Source organism: Camponotus vicinus, unplaced genomic scaffold (assembly GCF_025532165.1).
Source record: "Camponotus vicinus isolate PSW18456_S1 unplaced genomic scaffold, iyCamVici1.0 SCAF_11, whole genome shotgun sequence".
Classification (NCBI taxonomy): domain Eukaryota; kingdom Metazoa; phylum Arthropoda; class Insecta; order Hymenoptera; family Formicidae; genus Camponotus; species Camponotus vicinus.
The window spans coordinates 10,804,496-10,827,221 of NW_028141947.1; the positions used below are offsets into that span (position 1 = coordinate 10,804,496).

Sequence of the window (22,726 nt, forward strand, 5' to 3'; positions counted from 1 at the left end):
ATATCTTCGTATTTATGTGATAATAATTATATCGCGCGCGATAATAATGTCTATTGAGGGCGCTTTGATTATTATATTATAAAAGATATACATATCGCAATCGGATATTCCGAATATTATAGATTTATTTAGTCGTCGCGTTTTCTCGGGAATTTTAAATCGCGATTTATCTTATAACTTAATATTATCTTAATTTAATCGTTGACTTGTACGTCGAAGCTTTGTCTATCTTTCCACGTGCTTGAATATTGTCTTTTATAGTCTGCGCTAGTAGTGCAAATATTTTTTTTCTACTATTTAAATAGACGATAATTTTATTAATGATTAATCGCGATTGTTTAAAACATTATTTAAATCTTATTAAACTTTACTAATACATCGAGAATTAGAGATATAGTTAGATAGTTAAATTATTAGAGAGGGACTTTGATAAAATCACTCATTCCATTATTCTCTATTAAACGTGACGAACAACGCGATTTTTTAATTATATGTTAATTACATTTAAAATATGTAAAGTCTTAAGATTCATTTTATTTCATTTAACTAATTATGCGCGAGATGCAATATGTATTTTTTCAAATTCGCTAATATTACAGACCTTAAATGTCTGTCGAAATATTTTCGTACTTGTATGTGATAGTAATTATATCGTGCGTGTCTATTAGGGACTCTGATTATATTATAAAAATTATACATATCACAATCAAATATTCCGAATATTGTCGACTTATTTATTTGTCGCGTCTTCTCGCGAATTTTAAATCGCGATTTATCTTTTAAAAATTCACAAATAAATCGGAATAAATTCTATATCCGCAAATATTACAGATCCCAAATGTCTCGAAATATCTTCGCATTTGTGTGATAATAATTATGTCACGCGCTGTGTATTGACGGTTTCGATTATCATATTATACAAAAATTATGCGTATCGTAATCGAATATTCCTAATATTATCGATTTATTTATTCATTATTTTTTCTCGCGAATTTTAAATCGTCATTTATCTTGTATTTTAATCATTTATTTACATCGAAGCTTGCCCTATCTTTTCGCGTTTTGAATATTAATAAGCTACACAAAATGCGCCAGTAATGCAAATACTTTCCTCTACAATCGATAAAATGATCAATAATTTTATTAATGCAAATGCTTTCGTCTTCAATCGAAGAAACGATCAATTTTATTAACTTTTTTGGTCACGATTATTTACGTTTAAACGTTATTTATATAAAACTAATTTCTATTCTTAAATTCTATTATTGCATGTCGATTATTAATAATAAATCGCGTAATTAATCATCGCTAATCAGTCTTGTTTGGATTATATAGATTTTTTATATAGAATTTTTAATAAATTTTAATGTATACGTATATTTTGGACATTTTCGTGTAATTCTTTGTAACAAATTAAAATTATTTAAAAAAAATTAAATTAAATTTATTTTTAAAAATGTTTTAAAAATGAAATTTAAATTATCAAAATTATTTTTAGAGAGATTAAACAAACTGCATAATTATAACATATTAAAATATATTTTGAACATATGTTATTTTAAAAATTAAAAATATATCATATATATGTGTGAATTACATAATGTTAAATCCAAATGTTAATGCTGTCAATATCAAATTATTTATGTTATTGAACATTTGAATAAATCAAATATATTTATTTGATATTGACAACATCATAAATTATGTATTTTGTAAATTGTATATTGTAAATTGTATTTTGTAATTTGTGTGTTGTAAATTGTAAATAGTTATAATTGTATATTAATTATAATCTAATATTGATATTTTTAATTATTTATATAATTGTGTATAAAATACAATTATAACTATAATTATATTATGTGAAATTGTATTTATGATTGTTAATTATATCAATGCATTTCTATGTAAATTACATGGAAAATTACCGAAAGTATACGTTTAATGTGATAATATAATAGTAATTCATTAAATTAAAATTTTGTTTCTATAGTATATATTTTTAAAATATTCAAAATTAATTGCTTGTATTTTCATATCAAAGAGTCACTAATAAATTTGAGAAATTTTATATATAAATTTTATAAATATATATATATATATATATATATATATATATATATATATAATTTTATACATTTCATATTTTATAAATATTATATAGATTACAAATATTGTTAATTCTTGATTATTATAATTATTTCTTGATAATTGATATTAAATATAAACAATATTGAAAAGAGTATATAAATTCGATGCTAAATTAATGATTAAATATTAGCTTCATAAAATTTAACGAACGCTTTCGTTATAGAATCGCAAGTCAATTATTATAAATTTAATGATATGCTTTCCGTTACAATTATCTATTTATGAATTCCATCGCGCGGAACTGAATATTCATAAAATAAATTAATAAATTATGATGGCGAAAATATCGTGCTCTTTCCGCGTTTTTATACAAGATTGTCATTTTAACAAAAGAATTTTATCGCTGTCCCTCTCGTCAGATAATATTGCTAAATATCACTAATTAAATATAAAGAAATATCGAATAAGAGTGTGAAGATTCGATGTGATAAGTCAACGATTAAATATTAGCTTCACAAAATTTAATGATCACCTACGATATTATAGAATCGCGAGTTAATTATTATGAATTTAATAATTTGTTTCTTCGGTTATATTTTTATTTACGAATTTTTTTTCGTATCGGAAAATATTAATAAATAAATTAATAAATTACGGTTACGAAAACACCGTGTTTTTTCTTCGTCCTTTTCGCGTTCTTAGACGAGATTATCGTTTTAATAAAAGAGTTATCGTTGTTCTTTTCGTTAGGTAAACGTTAATGAAAGTTGCGTGGCTCGTACCACCGAGAAGTCGAAACGATTTTCATCATGGAGAATTATTTCTTATCGGTTTTTGTAAGATCCATTCGCAACGTCTAGTTCGATGCTCCGTTGAAAATTGGGAATTTTTATTGTAAGATTGGGACTAATCCCAGGTTTTCCTGGCAATTTCCAACAGCAATGATTTCGGTAGTCATTCAACGACGAACGCCATACGCTTCTTTAAAGTCGAATTAATTTAAATAATATATATTTAGATGTGAGAGAAAATGCATCTATTTTTTTCTTCTCGTTAAAAATGTTCTGTCATTATTAGAATTGGTTATTGTCTAATGCCAGAAAGATTTAATAGTAGATTAAATATGGATATAGCGTTGTGTATAAATTTTTATTTTTCAAGTAATTTCATATTGTAATAGTTTCTATTAACTGTTTGATAAAAATGATTACGAACGAATATATTTTATTATTAATTATTAATTATTTCTAGGTACTGGGGATATTAATATTAGTTTTTAGTTTCTTTTAAGAAACTATTTGCAGGTATTGGACATCCATCGCCATTTTAGAATATTAGTTTTTAGATATATACCATTTTATATATATGTATAATAAAAAACATGCACAAATTAACGTATCCATAATATTTTTATAATTTTTATTAATATTATATATTATATATACGCGAAATTATACATGAATGTTACATAAAATGTGCGAATACTTAAAAATTTTGAGACAAATCGAATGGGTACCTCTATATCAGCAAGATATCGATTAAAAGAAAAAAAATTATTAATTTAAACATTATAAGAATAAGAATTTAGAGAATTAATCTAGAATTAATTATATATATAAAATTATTTGATTTATTTTATTTTGCACACTATTCGAATTGAAATTTTTTAAATCTTGCTGTTATCGGGTTCGATTCGTCTCGCGCGCGCAAACGGTACCCCAAAATTATTGTGTTCGCACATTTAACACAAACTCCAATGATGCATGGATTTTATTATTTATAAATTTAATCGTTCGTAATCACATTTCTATAAAAAAATTCGTTATATCCTTTTAATTTTCAATAAAGAAATATATTTCCTAATAATGAAAGAACATGTTTCCTGACGTGCATATCAATTTCGTGAATTGAAGACAATGACGAGGGATAATTGTCGTTGATTTATTACTGAAATCATTGCTATTGGGAATAGTCCGGAAGATCCAGGATTCGTTCCCTCTTACAGTGAAGTTCCCGATGTTCAATAGATCACTTAACTTTTCTTCGCAGATTGATCTTGCGAAATCTGATGTAGAAACAAGATATTAATCGTTCTCCATTTTTAAGATCGCTTCTCTTTTTATCGGTCATCCGCGTATCAAAATATTATATCGGCGTCGAATTATATTATAAGAATTATGCGTAATCGTATATTTTGAATATTATAGATTTATTTATTCGTTGCGTTTTATCACGAATTTTAAATCGCGATTTATCTTATAAAGATTCGCAAATGACTCGGATAGTGAGAATTATATTCGCAAACATTATAGACATCAAATTGTTTGTCGAAATATCTTCGTATTTATGATAATAATTATATCGCGTGCGATAATAATGTCTATTGAGAGCGTTTCGATTATTATATTATAAAAAATTAATATAGATATCGCGCAATCGGATATTCCGAATATTATAGATTTATTTATTCGTCGTGTTTTCTCGGGAATTTTAAGTCGCGATTTATCTTATATTTTAATATTATCTTACACAATTTACTCGTTGACTTACATCAAAGCTTCGTATCTATCTTTCCATGTCTTTGAATATTGTCTTTAAATCCGCGCAAAATGTATAGTGCAAATATTTTATTCTATAATTTAAAAGATCGATAACTTTATTAATAACTGTTTTAATCGCGATTGTTTACATTATATAAATCTTATTAAACTCTATTATTATATCGGTTATTTGAGGGACTTTGATAAAATCATTCGATCCGTTATTCTCTATTATACGTGGCGATAATGCGATTTTTTAAATATTTTAAAGCTGATAAAGCTCATTTTATCTTATTTAGCTTGTCATGCGCAAGATGGGATATGTATTTTAGTCTGAATCGCGAAACTCGTATAAAGTTGCGTATTAATCGCAAATAAATCGGACAGTAAATTTTATGTTCATTAACAATACGGATCACAAATGTTTATTAAAATATCTTTGTGTATCATCATTTGTATGATAATAATTATATCGCGCGCGTATCTATTAATAGTTTCGATTTTTATATTATAAAAATTATGCGTATCTCGAATATTCGATTATTGTCGATTTATTTATTCGTTCCGCTTTCTCACGAATTTTAAAAATCGCGGTTTATTTTGTAATTTAATTTTTAATTTACATCGAAGCTTGCTCTATCTTTACGCATTTTGACTATTTCTCTTGATCTGTACAAAATGCACCAATAATGCAAATACTTTCTTTTACAATCGAAGAAACGATCAATTTTATTAATGACTCTTTTGATCATGATTATTTACGTTTATACGTTATTTAATTAAACAAATTAAATAAAACAAATTAAATTAAACAAATTAAATAAAACAAATTAAATCTATTATTGTATGTCGATTATTAATAATTAATATCGCGTAATTAATCATTATTAATCAGTCTTGTTTGGCCTATGTAAAAATATTTAGTAAATTTTATATTATACGTATACTTTGGACACTTTCATGTAATCCTATGTAATACATTTTATTTTGTATTAAGTTTCAAATTATAGTTTATATTAAATTTGTATTATATTTTGAAATATATATTTGTAATGCATATTGTATATTTTATATTCTGCATTAAATTTTTTGTAATATATTTTGTATTATATATATTTATAATGTAATTATTTTTATGTTACATAATTTAATATTTTGTAATATGTTTTTATGTAATTGCAAATTAATTATAATTTACGTTGCATATATTATAATTACTTAATATATAATTTATATATGTATTACATTCTCTGTTTGGAAACTCTGTATTAAAAGAAAATAAAAATAAAATAAAAAAAATTTCTTCCTCGATATCTCCTCCTTAACGAAGACATTTGCCAGGTAAGGAGATTTGCGTACTTTCATGAACCTGAAAGCTATGCTGACGGTAACGTATGCCGATATTCATATAGATTATTCTTATATTTAAGATCATTTTAAGTATAATCTTAGATTGCGTCTTAAGATTTCGTTCAGTTTTTAAAATAGTTGTATAACATTTTCCAACTTACTTAAGACGATCTTAAATATGGCCGTAGTTACTGGTAAGGTCACCCATGCTGGATAGGTCGAAGGGGAAGAGTCAGATTAAGAGAGATACCACAATTATATTTATTATATTAATATAATAATTAATATATTAATACATTAATATTTATTATATTATTATTATATTAATAATTTCGAATAAGATAAAGCAAAAGAGACAATGATCGAGAGAATAGGGAAAAAAGACTTCAGTGATTTGAATATCTTTTAAGAATGCTCGAAGACAAATGGCCAGAAGAAGTATTCCGCTGAACACCACAAAAGGAGGTATTCCGGTGATCTTGGACATGTGGCAGTTTATAACAATCCGAGGACTCCAAGAAAAGCATGCGTTGAACAGAGATACATAATGATTAAATATGTAAACAACAGCTTGTAAATTTTATATATGAGAATTGTACAATAATAATAATAATATTTTGTAATTATGTTATACTTTATAATTTAGTACATTATATTATATAAAGCATTAAACATAAAAAAATATTGCAGCTATAAAGACTTCAATATGAAAAATATATTAGAATGGAACATTTGAATGCATAAAGGAAGAAACATTTGAAATATTGTGCAAAACATGTATTTTTCGAACATGATTTATATATAGATCTTGTAGAAGAATCAATTAATTTTATATATGATACACATCATCAATTATAAATTCCTAATGATAATACTTAAAAATAATATTCTAATTTTATATTTTCGTATATATATAAATTTTATATTTCGTACATATATAATAGTGCACATGAATATTTATCCTTAATTTTAACTTGTATAATCTGTACAATTTGTACATTTATTTGTTATATCAACTATGTTAAACTACGAAATAATAAAATTGCAATTCCATAATGTGAGCATAAATTAATTATTAACGATTTAAAATTCAAAGATAACGCGAGAATCGTCAAAGTCGATCATTTTCGACAACGTTGGAGAACCATGCCGATCGTTCCTATTCTTTATTGTACAGAAAGCAGCGACGCGGTTGTGCCATTAGAAATTGATTTCCAGTTGCTAGGATACATGGTGGTCGCCTTCGACAGCGCCAGCATCGGCGAGCATGCCCGTTTACCTGGCGGTCAGTCGGCTACAAGTTGCGCGGCGCAAGGTATACAAAACATGGGCCTGCCAGACATAGAGACTATACCCGGTAAAACGAAAGGAAAACACTGAGATATTGTGTGACGCACGCACCTACAAGACAGTATGTTGCACACGCATAAATTCGTCACGCATTGCAAATTGATCGGCACGAATTACTCTAGATCGCGTAGAACGCCGGCCGCGATCGATCCTTGAAACCGACGCGCGGACACGACTCCCCTAACATTATTAAAACCCTCGCACGACGTACCCCTGCTTCGCCCCGTGCCGGTTGTCGGCGTGAAGTAATGAGAATCGATACCTGTCGCCTTTATCAAACGATCACGAGCACGTACGCAAGGCGCATAAAATACGAGTGAAATTTATAGTCACTCGATGACAAATAGATTTATTAGTATTAAGCCGCAAGAAGCTTGTGCAAAAGTTTCAAACATGCTTGAAGTTATAATATTTTACTGCACATTCTGCGCATTCTTATAATATACATACTTTGTAAAACGGAAATATATTCTCGCATACGCATTTCTCGCAGCCGAATAATCAGCAGCAAATTATTTGTAAAATAAGTTTGTAAAATAGATTATAACTATATACGCTTTATGCATGACGTTAAATATGCTGAATAACGGATAGTAGTGAATTGTTTAAGAGCATGCTGCTACCAGCACAATCCGACCATTAATCGGGTAATGCCATTGTGGTTACATGCGAGTCATGTATGTGCATTCGTATCATTAACTTACTGGCGTTATCACGTTATACGTTATTATTGCAAGTTGGAGCAAAAAATTCCTCGGAATGCCGTTTGATTTATTTAATAAGCTCGTATGTTTACGATAATAATGCACCATAAACATGAGTTTAACATAATATTAATCAAAACCAATTAAAGAGAGCATTGATTTTTATATATAATACAAGAATCATTATTTCCTTTCTTGTCAATAATATTTATTAAAAACATATTTTTTACACATATATATTGCTTATAAATTAATCTATTTTTATTTATTATAACCCTATATCTCTTTTATATTCTTGTATTTATCTGACATATATTTTTTGTCACATAAATATATAAATACATAATTTATATAATACATAAAATATATAATTTTTCGTTATATTTCTATTTTTGATAATATTTTAATTTTAATATTTTTCAAGATTAGTTTGCTTGCATTTTAAATGTTTCACATGTAATTACATTATTATTCACGCGACAATCGCTATCGACTATTTGATTAGACAATACGTATGTATTTTGTAGAGCAATTTAATCGACCTCCAGGTCAAGAACCCTAGAAAATATGCAAACTTCGGGTCCTATTAATCTTCCACAAAACCGAATATATTTGTTTTCATTTTCTCAGTATTTTATGACTTTTTCCCTTACAAATTCCAAAAAATTATGATACTAATAATTAAAATAATAATTTAAGAGATCTACAAATTAAAAAATGTTTAGAAGTAATGTAAGATAAATCTAAAAATTTTAAAATTTAAAGAAATAAGGATATTTAATAAGAACTAAAAATCCCCTAATTTGAATATCATAAAATTCGGGAATTAATAATCTGGAAGTTGAAAAACTCGAGGATTTAACAATCTAAAAAATTACTAAAAATCTGAGAAAGAATTTAGAAGGTCTACAGATCTGAAGGTCCGAGTATTATAATCTTTTTTGCACAATATTTCGCACGAAGAGTCTCTAACGGGATAATTCACATTGCGATAGTTAGCTCGTTGCTTTCCGACGAAGGACAGATGCGTAATGAATTATGCATAAGGCCGCTATTTGAACTTTTGATAAGAGAGACGCAAGCGTAAATCTCGAAGGATTTATTGCCAGTTTTGCGTTATTGACCTTTGCGCGAAGGGAGGCCAAAATGCCGCTGTTAATTTCGTGTTGAAACAGCATTCGGTGTCTTAACGCCTTTCCTTTTTACTTCGCGTTGGCTTTAAACTTAATTTATGCTAAGATTATGCAACGATAAAATTTATCCTCAAGCTATATTCATAATACACCTCCTACAGTGCTCAGAAATAGAAAAATCCATGAGAGACGTTGATAATTAAGTTCAATTTCGTTGAAAAATTCTTTCTATTTACTTTTCTTATACTACACAACATAATTGAACAATATTTATTTTACAAATATTAAGAAATCAAAGGCGTATAAGAGCCAAACGCGGGTGATCGTGCGACAGTTTCACAGAAAATTAATTTTTCTGTGAAACTAATATTTGTGCACAGGGCACGAATTTATCTTGGTTAAACCAAGTAAAATTTATAATCTCAATTCGAGATTCTTTAAAATACCCCTCTTACCCCCCAAAGAAGTTATAGGCGAGAAAAATAACAGGCCGAAAGTCGCTGAATCGGGAATTCCCGATTCAGCGACTTTCGGCCTGTTATTTTTTTTTTTGTATTTACAATTCAGAGCCTTATTATCTTCTTAATATTTATTTTCTACAATTTATTTTTTTTAGAAATAATGGCAAAATATAGACAGCTACATCTATGGAAAATTTTAGAAAGCCGCTATCTATGTAATTATACTTCCTATTATACTATACATGTGTGTCTAAAGTCATTATATACTTTTGCTTGAGTCGGAGATTAAAGATCGCTACAAGTGGTTTCACGTGCAATATAGATGATGTATAACATGTATATTTATAGCCTTGTATCAGAATAATATTCAACGATTGCAATTTTGCATGTTGCAAATAATAACGTCGTAACGGAGAGATATTCTCTGCTACATATATGTATATAGAGTATAGTCCACGAAGATGTTGCATAATTTCAAGTATAAACTTTTGAATAAGAGGGAGATTTTAAATAAAAAGGAATTCGTATAATCCCATTATTTCTCAGAGCGCAGATCTTTGAACGTAAGATCTGTCAATCGAAGAAATTCGTTCAAATATAGAAAACCTCGATTCATCTTGCCTTCAATATTTAACGATTGTATCGATCTTTGCGCATTGTAGAGACTGGAGCGGTCTTCACGATCGGTCGTAGCAGATTTGCAGACAATATTGCGTCACATTTCTTCATACGTAAGGATCCGGTCGTCGCCATTGAATGCGGGGATGAGCATTCTGCCGTTATTTGCCGTAAGTTTTATGCATGTCTTTTTTTATAAAATTTAGAATCTAGCTAGAAGAACAGTTATTATCCGTCTGAAACCAAGATGGTCTGAACCAGACTAGATCAAGTTTGAACTATTGAAGGTAGTCTCTTAAATAGAATCAGTGTATTATCATTGATAAATAATGCTTTTAATTATAAATATAGCATTGCAAATAATGAAATCGCACTGAAAGAATTAGTTAGTAGTAGTGGCTGTTTAAGCAGTGATATTTAAAATGCATCTTACAATATTATAAAATAAAAAAATTCGTAGCAATATATTTTATTAAAAAAATATCTGAGTTTGACCAAGAATCTTGTTCATTTTTTTGTGGGCTTATTATATTTTAAGAGTAAAGAAATACAATTGCATATTAGTTATACGAAATCTTCTGCCATAATCAGTGACACATAAGATGGAAATGCAAGATGTAAGTGTTTTTCACTGAAAAACAATTCATTGATCTTAGGTAAAATCATATTATTGCTTTAATCAGTGATATTTTCACTGATTCAATTTAAGGAAATACTTATCACAATGCACAATAAATCTAAATTAATTTAAATTTGGTTTAAATCGAGTATAATTAAATCATCAAGATCATCAATGGTATTATATATTATCATCTCAGGTTAGACTTATTGTTAGACTAAATTTAGTTTGAAATAATAGCAAATATATTGGCTTAAATTAATTTGAACTTATTTCAAAATGCATCTAATTTGATTCGTCGAGATATAAAAAAGAATTTGATGATAAAGTTCGCATATTCGTCAAATATCGTTAATCAATGAAATGTAGAGTTGACAGTAAATCACACATTCATGAGCAATGTTTACAAAAGAAAATAACTTAAATCAACAAAATTATTTGTGTTGGAAAAATTTATCTCTCTTATCTTTTATAAATTTATTTATTTATAAAAATTTATAAATTTATTAATTTATAAAAAATATCATTTCGTTCTTACTCGGATATTTGCACTATATAGCTAGATTTTCATTGATAAGACATATTTGAAGTCTTGAATTTTGATTACTATGCTATAAAATTTATAGACTCTATAATATGAAGGTATATAATTCGAGTTGATATGATTTACAGCTTCTGTAGCATGCAAGGGATATATATAGTCGGAGCTATGTTCACATAGGAATATCCACTGTCCAGTAAATCGATATTAAACACGCAATGGTCAGTCTAGCCGACATTGTTAGTGTTATTAGCTCAACGCGTCTCGAAAAAATTTATTACGTTATTACTTTTCATACAAAAATGTTTCATTAGTAAAATGAAAAAAGTAAAATTATTAATTAGATAATAGTTATTGTATTATTATTCTCATCGCAGCTGCTCGCTAATATTAATATCTCACTCATTTCACCCATTCGCGATGCAAATTTTGTTTCACTTGTTCTATTTATTAATTTAAGTATTATTAAAAAATTTAGGATTTTGTAAATATATTTGCAATTTCTGTAAATTTTTGGGATTGTGGGATGTTTTTTGGGATTTTTTCTAAAGATCTCAGAATGTATTTTACTCTTGCGTAAGATTAATATTTCTCTTTATTGCTATTTTTAGTACCATAATTAAATTTACGTAATTAACTTTATTACTAGTGAATTTACATTTCAAGATACTTTTAGATTTTAAATTCCTTGAATTCTCCATATTATATAAGTAAAGATATCACTTTAACTTTAGGAATAGTTTCTACGAAATTATGATTTACCAAACATATCTTTCATGCTTGCTTGGAACGCCTTTGCTTGCTTTTTATTCCAGAGAGCGGCAGGCTTTTTGTCTTTGGAAGTAACGATTGGGGTCAACTGGGTCTGGGTCACAAGAATCACATCAGCAAACCTTCATGTGTAAAAAGTTTGTAATTGCTTATCGAAATGTAACAAATAAATCTTGATATAAAGATAAAAGAATTACTGCGTTTTATACGTTTAAATGTCGCAATATTTTTTTGTGCCGACAAATCATTATATATAAATACAATTTATAAAAATATATTTCTTTCTTTTAAACTCATTCTTCGTTTGTAAATAATTTTAGAAATTTCTACTCGCTGGATATATCGCGAATAATTTCTTGCAAAATCGTTCGTTTAATTAAGTGCCACTCATGATTTTAATAAAAATCTCATTTGTTATAGTCTTAAAACCAGAAAAAGTCACACACGTCGCATGCGGAAGAGCGCACACTTTAATATGTACAGGTGAGCAACGACGAATAATGTACATACAAATATCTCAAGTATACTTTCTCTCGATTACATATGCCGAAATTGACTATGTCATTCGTTTTAATGTCACGCTAAGTGAGTTTTGTAAATTGTGAGAGATGAAAAATTATCTCGACGAAATAATCAGCTCCGAAATAGTATAAAATGTAATGCGCAATATTTGAAATATTCCTTATATGTAAGTACGTACACAATTGTCATTAATAGATGCGAGATATTAAGCGAGCATGCCGTTTCTATATGTGGCTTTGCGTGCCACGAACTTCGACGAATATCTGCCGAGTCATTCAACTTCAAACTTGTTCTCATTTGAAGGGATCAACGTGATAAGGACTCCTAAATGGCACGTCACTTTGCTAACTTTCCAGATAGGAATTCGAGATGTTAATTTGTCAACAGATTAAAACCGCTTCGGGCAAATAGTTTGTGAAAATGTATTCACTGTTGATTTTATCAGTTTGGCTTAATTTCTCGTTAATCAAAAGTTAAATTACTTTTTAATTTGCTAAAAAATAGAAACAAAATTTTAATTGATAATTAAATCATGGAATATATTATTCATGTACACGTTTTATATTTTGAGATGTTTTTTTCCCTTCAGGAGCCCAGAAAGTCTTTGCGTGCGGCAGTAATCAAGAAGGTCAACTAGGCCGAGAAAATTCCGCGATAGGCGATAGCTCTAGTTCTCCAATCTTAATCTACGATTGCGGACTCGCTGGGCCTAGAATCGTCCAAATTGCAGCAGGATCGCATCATTCGATGGTTCTGATCAGCGACGGAGGAGTTGTTGCCTGGGGAAGTAACCTGGAGGGACAGTTGGGATTGCCGGGGGTTTCGGGCCTTGTTAACAAACCTACAAAGGTCCCTATTCCTGAACCGGTAAAAGAAATCAGCGCGGGATATTATCATTCAGCCTTTTTGACTGGTAATCAATGATTTTATTTCTACGTATAATAATAAGTTATATAATAGTCTTGAAATACATATGTAAAAGTAGACGAAAATATGTTTTATATTTTCTACGAAATAATATACATACATCTTTTATATTCTCTTCTATATTTTTATTTCTCTCTTAGCATCAAAAAATTATACGTTTAAAAATTATTACATTTCAAGACGAAGTTGATCTAATAATTCTAAAATCCCGTTTCGAGACTCTGTTTGAGGATTCTGAAACGTCGTAATATATTTTTCGCGAAAATTTTAAAATCGTTTCCGCTGTAGTGCGCTTAAAATGATTCGCACGGACATGAGAAGTTGTGAAATATATTAGCGTGTGTGCAATTCAGTCATCACACAGTTTATTTTCAGAGAGCGGTCTCGTTTATGTTTGCGGCGAATCGGAAAGCGGTAAACTTGGAATCGATGTCAATTTTTCTACGCAAGTCGCCCCGAAGCAAATGCAATTGCCGACACCGGCAATTCATGTCACCTGCGGTGGTCATCATACACTCGTATTAGCAGGTTGAGATCGATAAATTTTAACATCGATGTTATATATTAGATAGAAGAATTTGCACATTTCGTATCTCTTCATTTTAATCTTCTAAAATATAACATTAACATAATTAAGTATCTGTAAATTGCTGATTAATTGTTTAAATTGTCAGAAAATGGTAACATTTACTGCTCCGGCAGTAATGCCAGTGGGCAGCTTGGAATGGGCACAAACGTCAACGAAATACACATGCCGAAGCATCTTGCACACGGATCTCTTCGAAATGAAAAGATCGTTAAGATTGCTTGCGGTGAAAGTCACAGTGCTATACTTACTGGTAATTAAAATTCTACTGTCGCATTTTTTTAATTTTTAAATAATCTTATTAATAATTTGTGTTAATTATTGACAGAACTTGGCAAACTTTTCACTTGTGGAGATGGACGACACGGTAAATTAGGTTTGGAGGAAAATGAAAATAATGTTCACGAAGTAACATTTGCTGCTAAATATCAGGAACTTTTCATCACGAATGTAAGTTTGCTTGTTTTGTTTAAACGAATATTTATCGTCCTTTTATTCGATTCTAATCTGTTTTATTATTTTATAGGTCGCATGCGGGGGATGTCATACGATATTGGTCGGACGAAGACATGAGATGGATTCTCAATCGCAATCAGATTCCACTGTAAATATAATTATATCATACATGAATTTATAACAAAAATTATTATTAATCTTTGAAATTAAATTTTTTAATTTATCTTTTTAATGTATTATTAATTGAATTTTAAGTTGAATTAATACAATTAATTTAGTATAATTGTTTACGAGCGCTATTCGTTAATTTCAGGAGTCAGCTACACAGAACAAAAGCTCTCTACCTCCTTTAAAGCTTCCTGTAAATATACAGAATGATCATCGAGTGGACACTACGGAAAAATCGACACATGAAAAAGATGATTCACATCATGTCGACAAAATCAATGAAACACCGAAACATAACGATACTGAACATAATACTGAAACGAATTCAAAAAGTTCACCAAATTCTTCAAAAAATTCACCAAAGGAAAATTCGAATATTGTCAATCATGAAAAAATTTCGTCTTCGACAAGCGACGAAAAAATTACGAGTCCTAAGAAATGTTCAGAAGCTAGTCCATCAGAAAGTCCAAAAGAAAAAGTTCAAACCCCAAATGCTAAAGTGGAAGAATCACAACCGAATGACGAGAAAGATGAATCAAAGAATGAAGAAAGTACGCAGAATGACGAAGATACTGAAGATAAAATTGATGATGAAAGTAAAAATGTTCAAGAAAATGATGAGAGCGAGAAAAATAATAAAAATGCGGAAATAACGCAAGATGCCGAGGAGTCATGCACAGAAACAGCAGCTTCGAGGATACAGGAAGAAACGGAACAAGAAACGAATCCCATACCACCGCCGAAACCACCGAGACTAAAATCCGGAAGTGTCGAAAATACGAGCAACGAGAACAATTCCTCACAAGAAAACGAAAAAGATGAACGCGAAAAGAATGAACACGAACAAAAAGAGTGCGAAAAAGATAAGAGCGAAAAAGAAAAGGACGAAAAGGAAGAGACGAAAACGAATGACGAACCCAAAGATTCAAGCCCAAAGTCGCCTGAAAAATCGAAATCAGCAATTTCAGAAAACATCACTGAGAAGATTACAGAAGTTATTGAGAATTCGGTAGAGAAGATCAAGGAAGAAATACATGGTGAAGAATCAAAGAAAGTGGAGACGGATGGCGCGCAGGACGATGCTGATGTGGTGCAATCTCCGGCACCGCGAACAGGTTGGTGAAATAAGCTTTTTTCCATCTCTTCCTTATTTCTCGTAAAAAGTAAGAGTAGATCAATAAGAAGCATCGATTAGAATTCATCCTGCAAAATAACATGTCTAACATTCAAGAGAAATCAGATATTAACTCAAATAGAATATTTAAACTCGCAAATATATTACACAATCGATTGTTGCCCTTTAGCTAAGATGGCGAAGTTATTTAAAGGAAAAAGAGAAGAGATAGAGAACGGAACTAAAACGAGCAGCGCAGTGAATCCAAAAGCTAAGGTATGTTGATAAAATGTATTAAATATATGTATATTTCATGGAGGAGATAAATCTTCTCCCATATAAATTTTATGTAAGAATGTCATATCGAATAATGAATTTTTTGTATTTTTCAGTCAAAGACATGCATCGTTCTGTGATCGAGAAGACTTCAAAGAAATATTATAATCTATTATATTTTTTATAAAATACTCTTATAGGTTTTCGTCGCTGGGACCAATACGGGTGGAACCGGAAATCTCCTCCAATAATCTACAGCTCGATTTAACAAGAATTTGCCTTCAATCATATTTACAATAGAATTAGTTTAGATGTCTTCTACATTATATATCGCATCGATTTCCACTTCTCGTTACGGCGACGAAGAGTTTAAATAAGAGCAATAATTCACTGACTGTATCTAGGCACTCTAAATATAAGTTACATAGAAATTAATTTCATTTTTAATATAAATCTTAGAAGAAAACTATATCTATATATAAATATAGCTAAATCTATAGCTGTAGGAAATGAAGAGTAAATGAGTAAGAATTGAATGTGAAAAATGTACAGTAATATTTGGATAAAGATATTTTATTAAATTTCGGTTAGAAAATTCCGTTCGAGCTAGAACAAGTTTATCCTCTACAATGTTTTTTTATTCTCGGGATATATTAAAAAGTACTTAAAACCAATACACATAATCGCATTACATTCTTGATATATCATTTGATCAACCGTCAAGCCATGTTTAGCTTATAACGCATCGATTAACAGTAATCAGAGATTAATCTAAATTTGTGTCTTTTTAATGTTCTTCTGTAACTGGAGCCGCGGTCTAAATTATTAACCGGATAGTTAGCATAGTAATATATAACGCAAAAAATATTGCCGGCGCAACTGACCTTAATTCTAGTTCGATATTGTTTTGCCACACGATTGTTGACAATAGTATACTTAACATACGATCACTAATATTGCACTAGATTATGGCCGAGTACGAGTGGGACACGTTGAGAAGAAGCATTGTCACGCACAATCTTACCACGATCGATACAGTAAAAGTTTTGTCTGTTCGCATAATTCGCCCAATGAAGCTTCTCTTCGTTGCTCTCCATTCAAACGCGAATTGCATATTACATATAAATAAGAACGGAATCACAGACATAATAATATATTCAATATAATTTTGGGATCTTTTGCGAAATTTTATCAGGTAATCCCTGATTATTTACATCCGTAAGCGTCCGTTGGATCCCAAAAGTTTTCTTCCATAACTAATAAGGAAAACGCTAATATATATATAACATTTTATTGTAGTTATATGAATATTATAATGATATCGGTTTACTTTCACGCATTGTGAAAGATCGTGAAGGATTCTTTGGCGAATTTCGATTCTATTTAAGCAAATAAAACATCTTTCGGGAATTTCATCCGAATAAAAATTCACGTAAAATAAAAGGATGCCTTTCTTCGTGTGAAATATACAAATTTTAATTTGGCTCCGCATATTCTGTAGTTAGTTAATTAATAGTTATTCATCAACAGCGAGACTTTGGTGTACGCAGTCAAAGAAGATGCATTTTACATTACCACATACTATATCGCAGGTACTCAACCAATATTTTTTTAACGATATTATTAATTAATGACGCCTAGATTTAATTTTTAGCTCGATTCTTTTTTCGACGAGAAATAAATCAATTATCATGTTTTTGATGAAACATGCATACACTATAAGTCTTATACACAATCAATTCTTGAAAAAAAAAACCTTTAAAATTCTTAATACTTGGATTGTTAAATCCAATTAGATGATATGTGGCTCCGAGAATCTCTTAAATCTAAGAATTAATGCCGTTTCTTAAATCTTACTTATAGTCTAGTTATACACACTGATATGCATGCAGTTTATGATTATATTTGGTAAAATAAGAAAAAAAATCAAATATACCCTTAATTAAATTAATTAAAAGACTCGTTGCCTTTCGGCAAGTTTCATGAAAGAATTGTATAAAAACTTTTAATATATATATTTTGTTGGCAATTAAAGTCGATGAAAAGAATCTCCTTGTATTCTTTAAGCAAATCTTCATGATTCTTATATTCTTCGAACTCTAAACATCTTAAATCATATGCTAATAAAAATCCAAGTTAATTGACTCGTAAATTATTTAGATTTTCTGAATCCTAAATCATACAATAAGCCTTAAATCTTTATTTAATTACGCCTTATTCTAATTATCTTAATTGCTATGAGATTCTTAAATTCTGTTATCTAAAATCGCGATTCTAGTTTCAGCATATATCATCATTCTTTAATAAATCTTTTATTAATCATAATTAAATTACTTTAGGAATCGAGACTAAGCGTCATTAATTATCGCTCACATTACCACCACTATAATTAATGCACACACTTATATAATATTAGCATTTCCAGTCAACATTAAAATTCATCTACGGAGCAGTATATCCCATCAGATCTAATCATATTCTGCTTCTCCTCGAGATCGATATTGTTCAACAGGACATAAGAATCTCGACCAGCCAACAAACGATTTTGCCCGGTTATCAGGAAGGACGAGCCTCTCCTGATGGTCCTTTTGCCGAGCTCGATCGCTTCGTGAGCTAACACTGGACTGTTGTACGCCTTCACAAACACCGTAATGATGACCGTCAATCCGACTAGAATCATACCGTATGTGACACAGGGTGCAGCGATGTCGGCGAACGTGGTCGCAAGATAGATCAATCGTCTTATGGACGGCGTGAGCTCTTCTACACCCTCCTCGACCCACATGATAGGGAAAACTATGTCAGGGAAATTCGCGACCACCGCAATGTTACGTTGTCGTTCTACCTTTAGATTCAACTGAACGCGAGCCTTTGCTTCGATGGGCACGCCGAGTTTCTAAAAGCAGAAATAAGCGTATTTTGAATCCAAATTATTTTAGATCTTAGAAATCAAATTTTGAAGTGATGCGGATATCAAATATATAAGGCGTTCTATTTTAATGCTATTATTTATTCTCATGATCAGTCTGAACTTGATATGTGAATTAACATGAATTTGTCATTAATGTGAACAAATTTTTAAGAATTTTCTTCGTGTTTTGCTTACCGGTTGAATTTTGAAATATGTTTGATGTAGTTTTTCCGTCGGCTTGAGTCCGTCAACGGCATCTAACAATTTAGGATCCGCTTTATAAAAATGTGGAAACGAGAGATAAACCGGCGCACCTGAAGAAAAAATGCAAGTTTTATAAATTTCATCTTTTATCGCGCATTAAGAGTGTCATTAACTTTTTAAAATAAATTTCACAATACTCACTGTACTGGCACGGACTAATGTCTTGCAAGCCTTGCGGGGGACAATTGGCGATGCCGTCGGAACAAAAGCATTCATTCTCCCTAAATGTCTTGTTCGGTCGACCGAAAACTGCATCCGGCGGGGTATATAAATCCGCTTTGATACCCGTTTTTTCTACCGGTCCGCGATACTGCAACGGCAATGTTCTGCAGAGATCCTTATCCCACACGTGAATGATATTCGCGCCGGTCCGATCCCGCGGCGGAAAAAAGGATCCTGTGCGAAGAGCATTTATTCATAACAAAATATGCTAAGAGAGTTAATATTTTATTGAAACAAAGACTCCGGTCGTCAATCGTTCATTTTAGTAAGCTATTATATCTCTTAGATACGCAAAAAACTTACCTTCCGAAGCTGTAATAGAGTTACAGGGTGCTGTCGGCCAATATGGCAAATGATCAAGTCCGTTCAATCGATTTATTAAACCGAATTCTTTCATATCCGTATGTCCGGTGAATATTGTAGATATTTCACTTAATGTGCCGTTTCTCTACAATTGGAGTTTGATTATAAATTACAAAATTATATATTGATCTACATGTGTAAAAATATAAAATAATTATTTTTTATAAAAATGTATAGCGGAAACTAAAATATGCAAATTATAATAATTTATTAATTATAGTAATAATTATCGCCTAGCACTCACTCCGAGCAGAAGACCCATTTTGCTCATGGGCCGTCTTCCCTTCGGAAGAAATCGATATCCGAGAGTAACTAGTGGATCGTCATATCCAAAGACCAGTTCCTGCGCCGTTACAGGAATGAAGGGTTTCATGTGCATTCCACTCAAGAAAATTGATAATCCCATTGTGATGAAATTTGGAAGGCTTTTGCTTTGCGTGGAAAGTGTCTGCAGGCAAACGAAAAATATTCGTTTATACATATTTTTGAATTCTTATCGAGAATAAAAAAATGTGTATATATATATACACATAAATTTTATGATTTATTTTGTTTATTCTCGATAAGAATTCAAAAATATGTAAACGAATATTTTTATATTTTTATATATATATTAATTTGTAAAATATTAATATAAAATTAGTTTGTATGCTAGAAACTCACTAGTAAAGGTATATTTGGCACTATCACTTTGATGTTTCCGTCTTTAGATATTTCAGGTACAAAGTTCAGAATTTTTTTATGCTGATAACTGACGGTTCCATTATTATGAAATACGATGTTAACTTTTTCCATATCCTCTCTGCAAAAAGATGCACATTTATTGTATCGATTGCGAGGCGATCGTTGTGGTATCTAAACAAAACTTAGTCCACACAAATACGCAAGCCAAATAAAGCATCATTCAATCGATTTGCATACTTGCAAGCACTTCAGGATTTGAAATATTAACAAACTAAAGTAAACACAAAGATACGTGATAATTGTTCGTAGAAAAATATATTTTAATGCTAATTTCAGGATCATTTGGCAAATTTGCAATACGAGTTAGCGTATATTTACCGATAAACGAATGGGCCGATTTCCTGGAGCTTTGGCTTCTCGTTAAACTGCAGGAAGTTCTCCGTGTTGGTTACATTAAATATGTAGACTTTGGTTAATCGAGCTACGCCTGGCTTTTGCCAATATTGAAAGGAGAGCGAGCCGTTCCATAGTCGCAGTTGCTAGAAAAGCACGATAAATTGCCGATATTATTACCGTCGTGTTGTATATGCAGTTTCTCTCAAGTTAAAATTGCGATTTGCGCACGTGCACGATTCGTACTTCATTTCGCGTAATTTATCATAAGATTTTTATGAAATGATCATTAATCATCTTGAGAAAAAAAGAACAATAACATTTTTTTCATAATTAATTTTTTAAATTAGTTAATTGATCGATTACGTGCGTAATTTATTATGTTGAATCTATTGTAAGAAAAGAGGTCATGCATATTATCGAGAAGCATTATTACATAATTAGGTTGTTGCACATACTTTGAATGTTTATCCTATATTAATTTAGATAATTTCCGGGGAAATTAAAATAGAAGAAGTAAAACGAATTAATGGAATTTCATTCTATATAGATAAAAAAATTGATTCCTAAAATTGAAAAGTTTTAAGATTCCCTCTTATTGTAAACTCTTTTTGTAAAAAAGTTGTTTTCGTTTTTCTTCTCGATAGAAAGGAAACATATAGAAAGGAAAAGTGCAAGGACAGAAATAAATTTCTACATATGTTGTAAAAACTTGTAATAATTGTAGTGAACAACTTTAAAACGTGCTAATTATTTCTACGAGGATAAATCTAATTATGAATAATTAAAAAACTAGTCACGAAATAGCATTACAATAAGGGAATCGTTTAGAGCTTGTGTAAAAATCAATTTCTTCTATTTTATTAACAATTATAAATTACAATAATAATATTGCCTCTAAAATATTTGATTAATATGTGATAGAGGCTGTGCAATAATACAATAAAATTAATTAATTGACATTTCTCAAGAATACTTTACCTACAATCATCAAATGTGTGCAATTTAAATTGTGCAAGTAACATTATAAAAATTGCATATATAATATGTTCAATTCATGATTGATAATCACAAATTATTTGCAGATAGTTTACTCTGCGTACGTCAAGCTAATCTTAAATAATAAAAGAGACTCACGAAGTTATTTACTGCGAATGCAAATTACTCGATGGCAAGTATAAACCATAAAAAATATTGAATATTCATTGCATGAGACATACTTAGTCCAAATATGCGCATATAATCTTATATCTTTGCGAGATTTAAAAGTAAGACAAAATTGAAAGGCAAAAACCCGTCAAAACAATGATTACACATGACTCATTGATGATGTATCGCGCTTGCAATCTTGCTAAACACACCAACTATTTTCAATCGTGTCAATTGCAATTAATGTAATCACTACATTATACATTATCTTCTGTAATTCCAATAAATGTATATTAATTCTACATTTACTATTTCTCTATCTAAAATATACATCTAATATTTAATATACACATTTCGCAAAACATTCGATATATTTTATAAATATGTATATAAATATATATGTATTATAAATATATATATATATATATATATATATATTTAATTAAATATATATGTTAAATATATATATAAAATAAATAAATAAATAAATTTGAATAAATAATAAATAATTTA

General features: G+C 29.7%; 2 protein-coding genes across 4 annotated transcripts in view; one reads left to right on the plus strand and one right to left on the minus strand.

Annotated features, from left to right (window-relative positions):
* The first annotated feature begins 7,286 nt into the window (after positions 1-7,286).
* On the plus strand, positions 7,287-18,713 carry LOC145961238 (uncharacterized). 2 transcript variants are annotated; one of them, XM_083081232.1, is made up of 12 exons: positions 7,287-7,338; positions 10,292-10,417; positions 12,223-12,315; positions 12,599-12,661; positions 13,290-13,613; positions 14,003-14,155; positions 14,302-14,466; positions 14,542-14,663; positions 14,740-14,817; positions 14,983-15,952; positions 16,142-16,227; positions 16,344-18,713. In XM_083081232.1, the coding sequence occupies exons 1-12, from the start codon at positions 7,308-7,310 to the stop codon at positions 16,365-16,367; spliced, it is 2,235 nt and encodes a 744-aa protein (XP_082937358.1). In that variant the 5' UTR covers positions 7,287-7,307; the 3' UTR covers positions 16,368-18,713. The 2 variants fall into 2 exon arrangements, with proteins under 2 accessions (XP_082937358.1, XP_082937359.1); XM_083081233.1 differs by lacking the exon at positions 12,223-12,315.
* The window catches only part of Dsb (scavenger receptor class B member debris buster), a 42,038-nt gene continuing 36,094 nt past the window's right edge, over positions 16,783-22,726 (minus strand). For both annotated transcript variants that reach the window (XM_083081234.1, XM_083081235.1), the window contains exons 4-10: positions 21,050-21,210; positions 20,651-20,789; positions 20,232-20,435; positions 19,928-20,072; positions 19,544-19,798; positions 19,334-19,452; positions 16,783-19,123 (exon numbers count right to left, since the gene is read on the minus strand). In XM_083081234.1, coding sequence (XP_082937360.1) covers positions 18,659-19,123; positions 19,334-19,452; positions 19,544-19,798; positions 19,928-20,072; positions 20,232-20,435; positions 20,651-20,789; positions 21,050-21,210 — 1,488 coding nt within the window. In that variant the 3' untranslated portion in view covers positions 16,783-18,658. The remainder of the gene's footprint in view (positions 19,124-19,333; positions 19,453-19,543; positions 19,799-19,927; positions 20,073-20,231; positions 20,436-20,650; positions 20,790-21,049; positions 21,211-22,726) is intronic.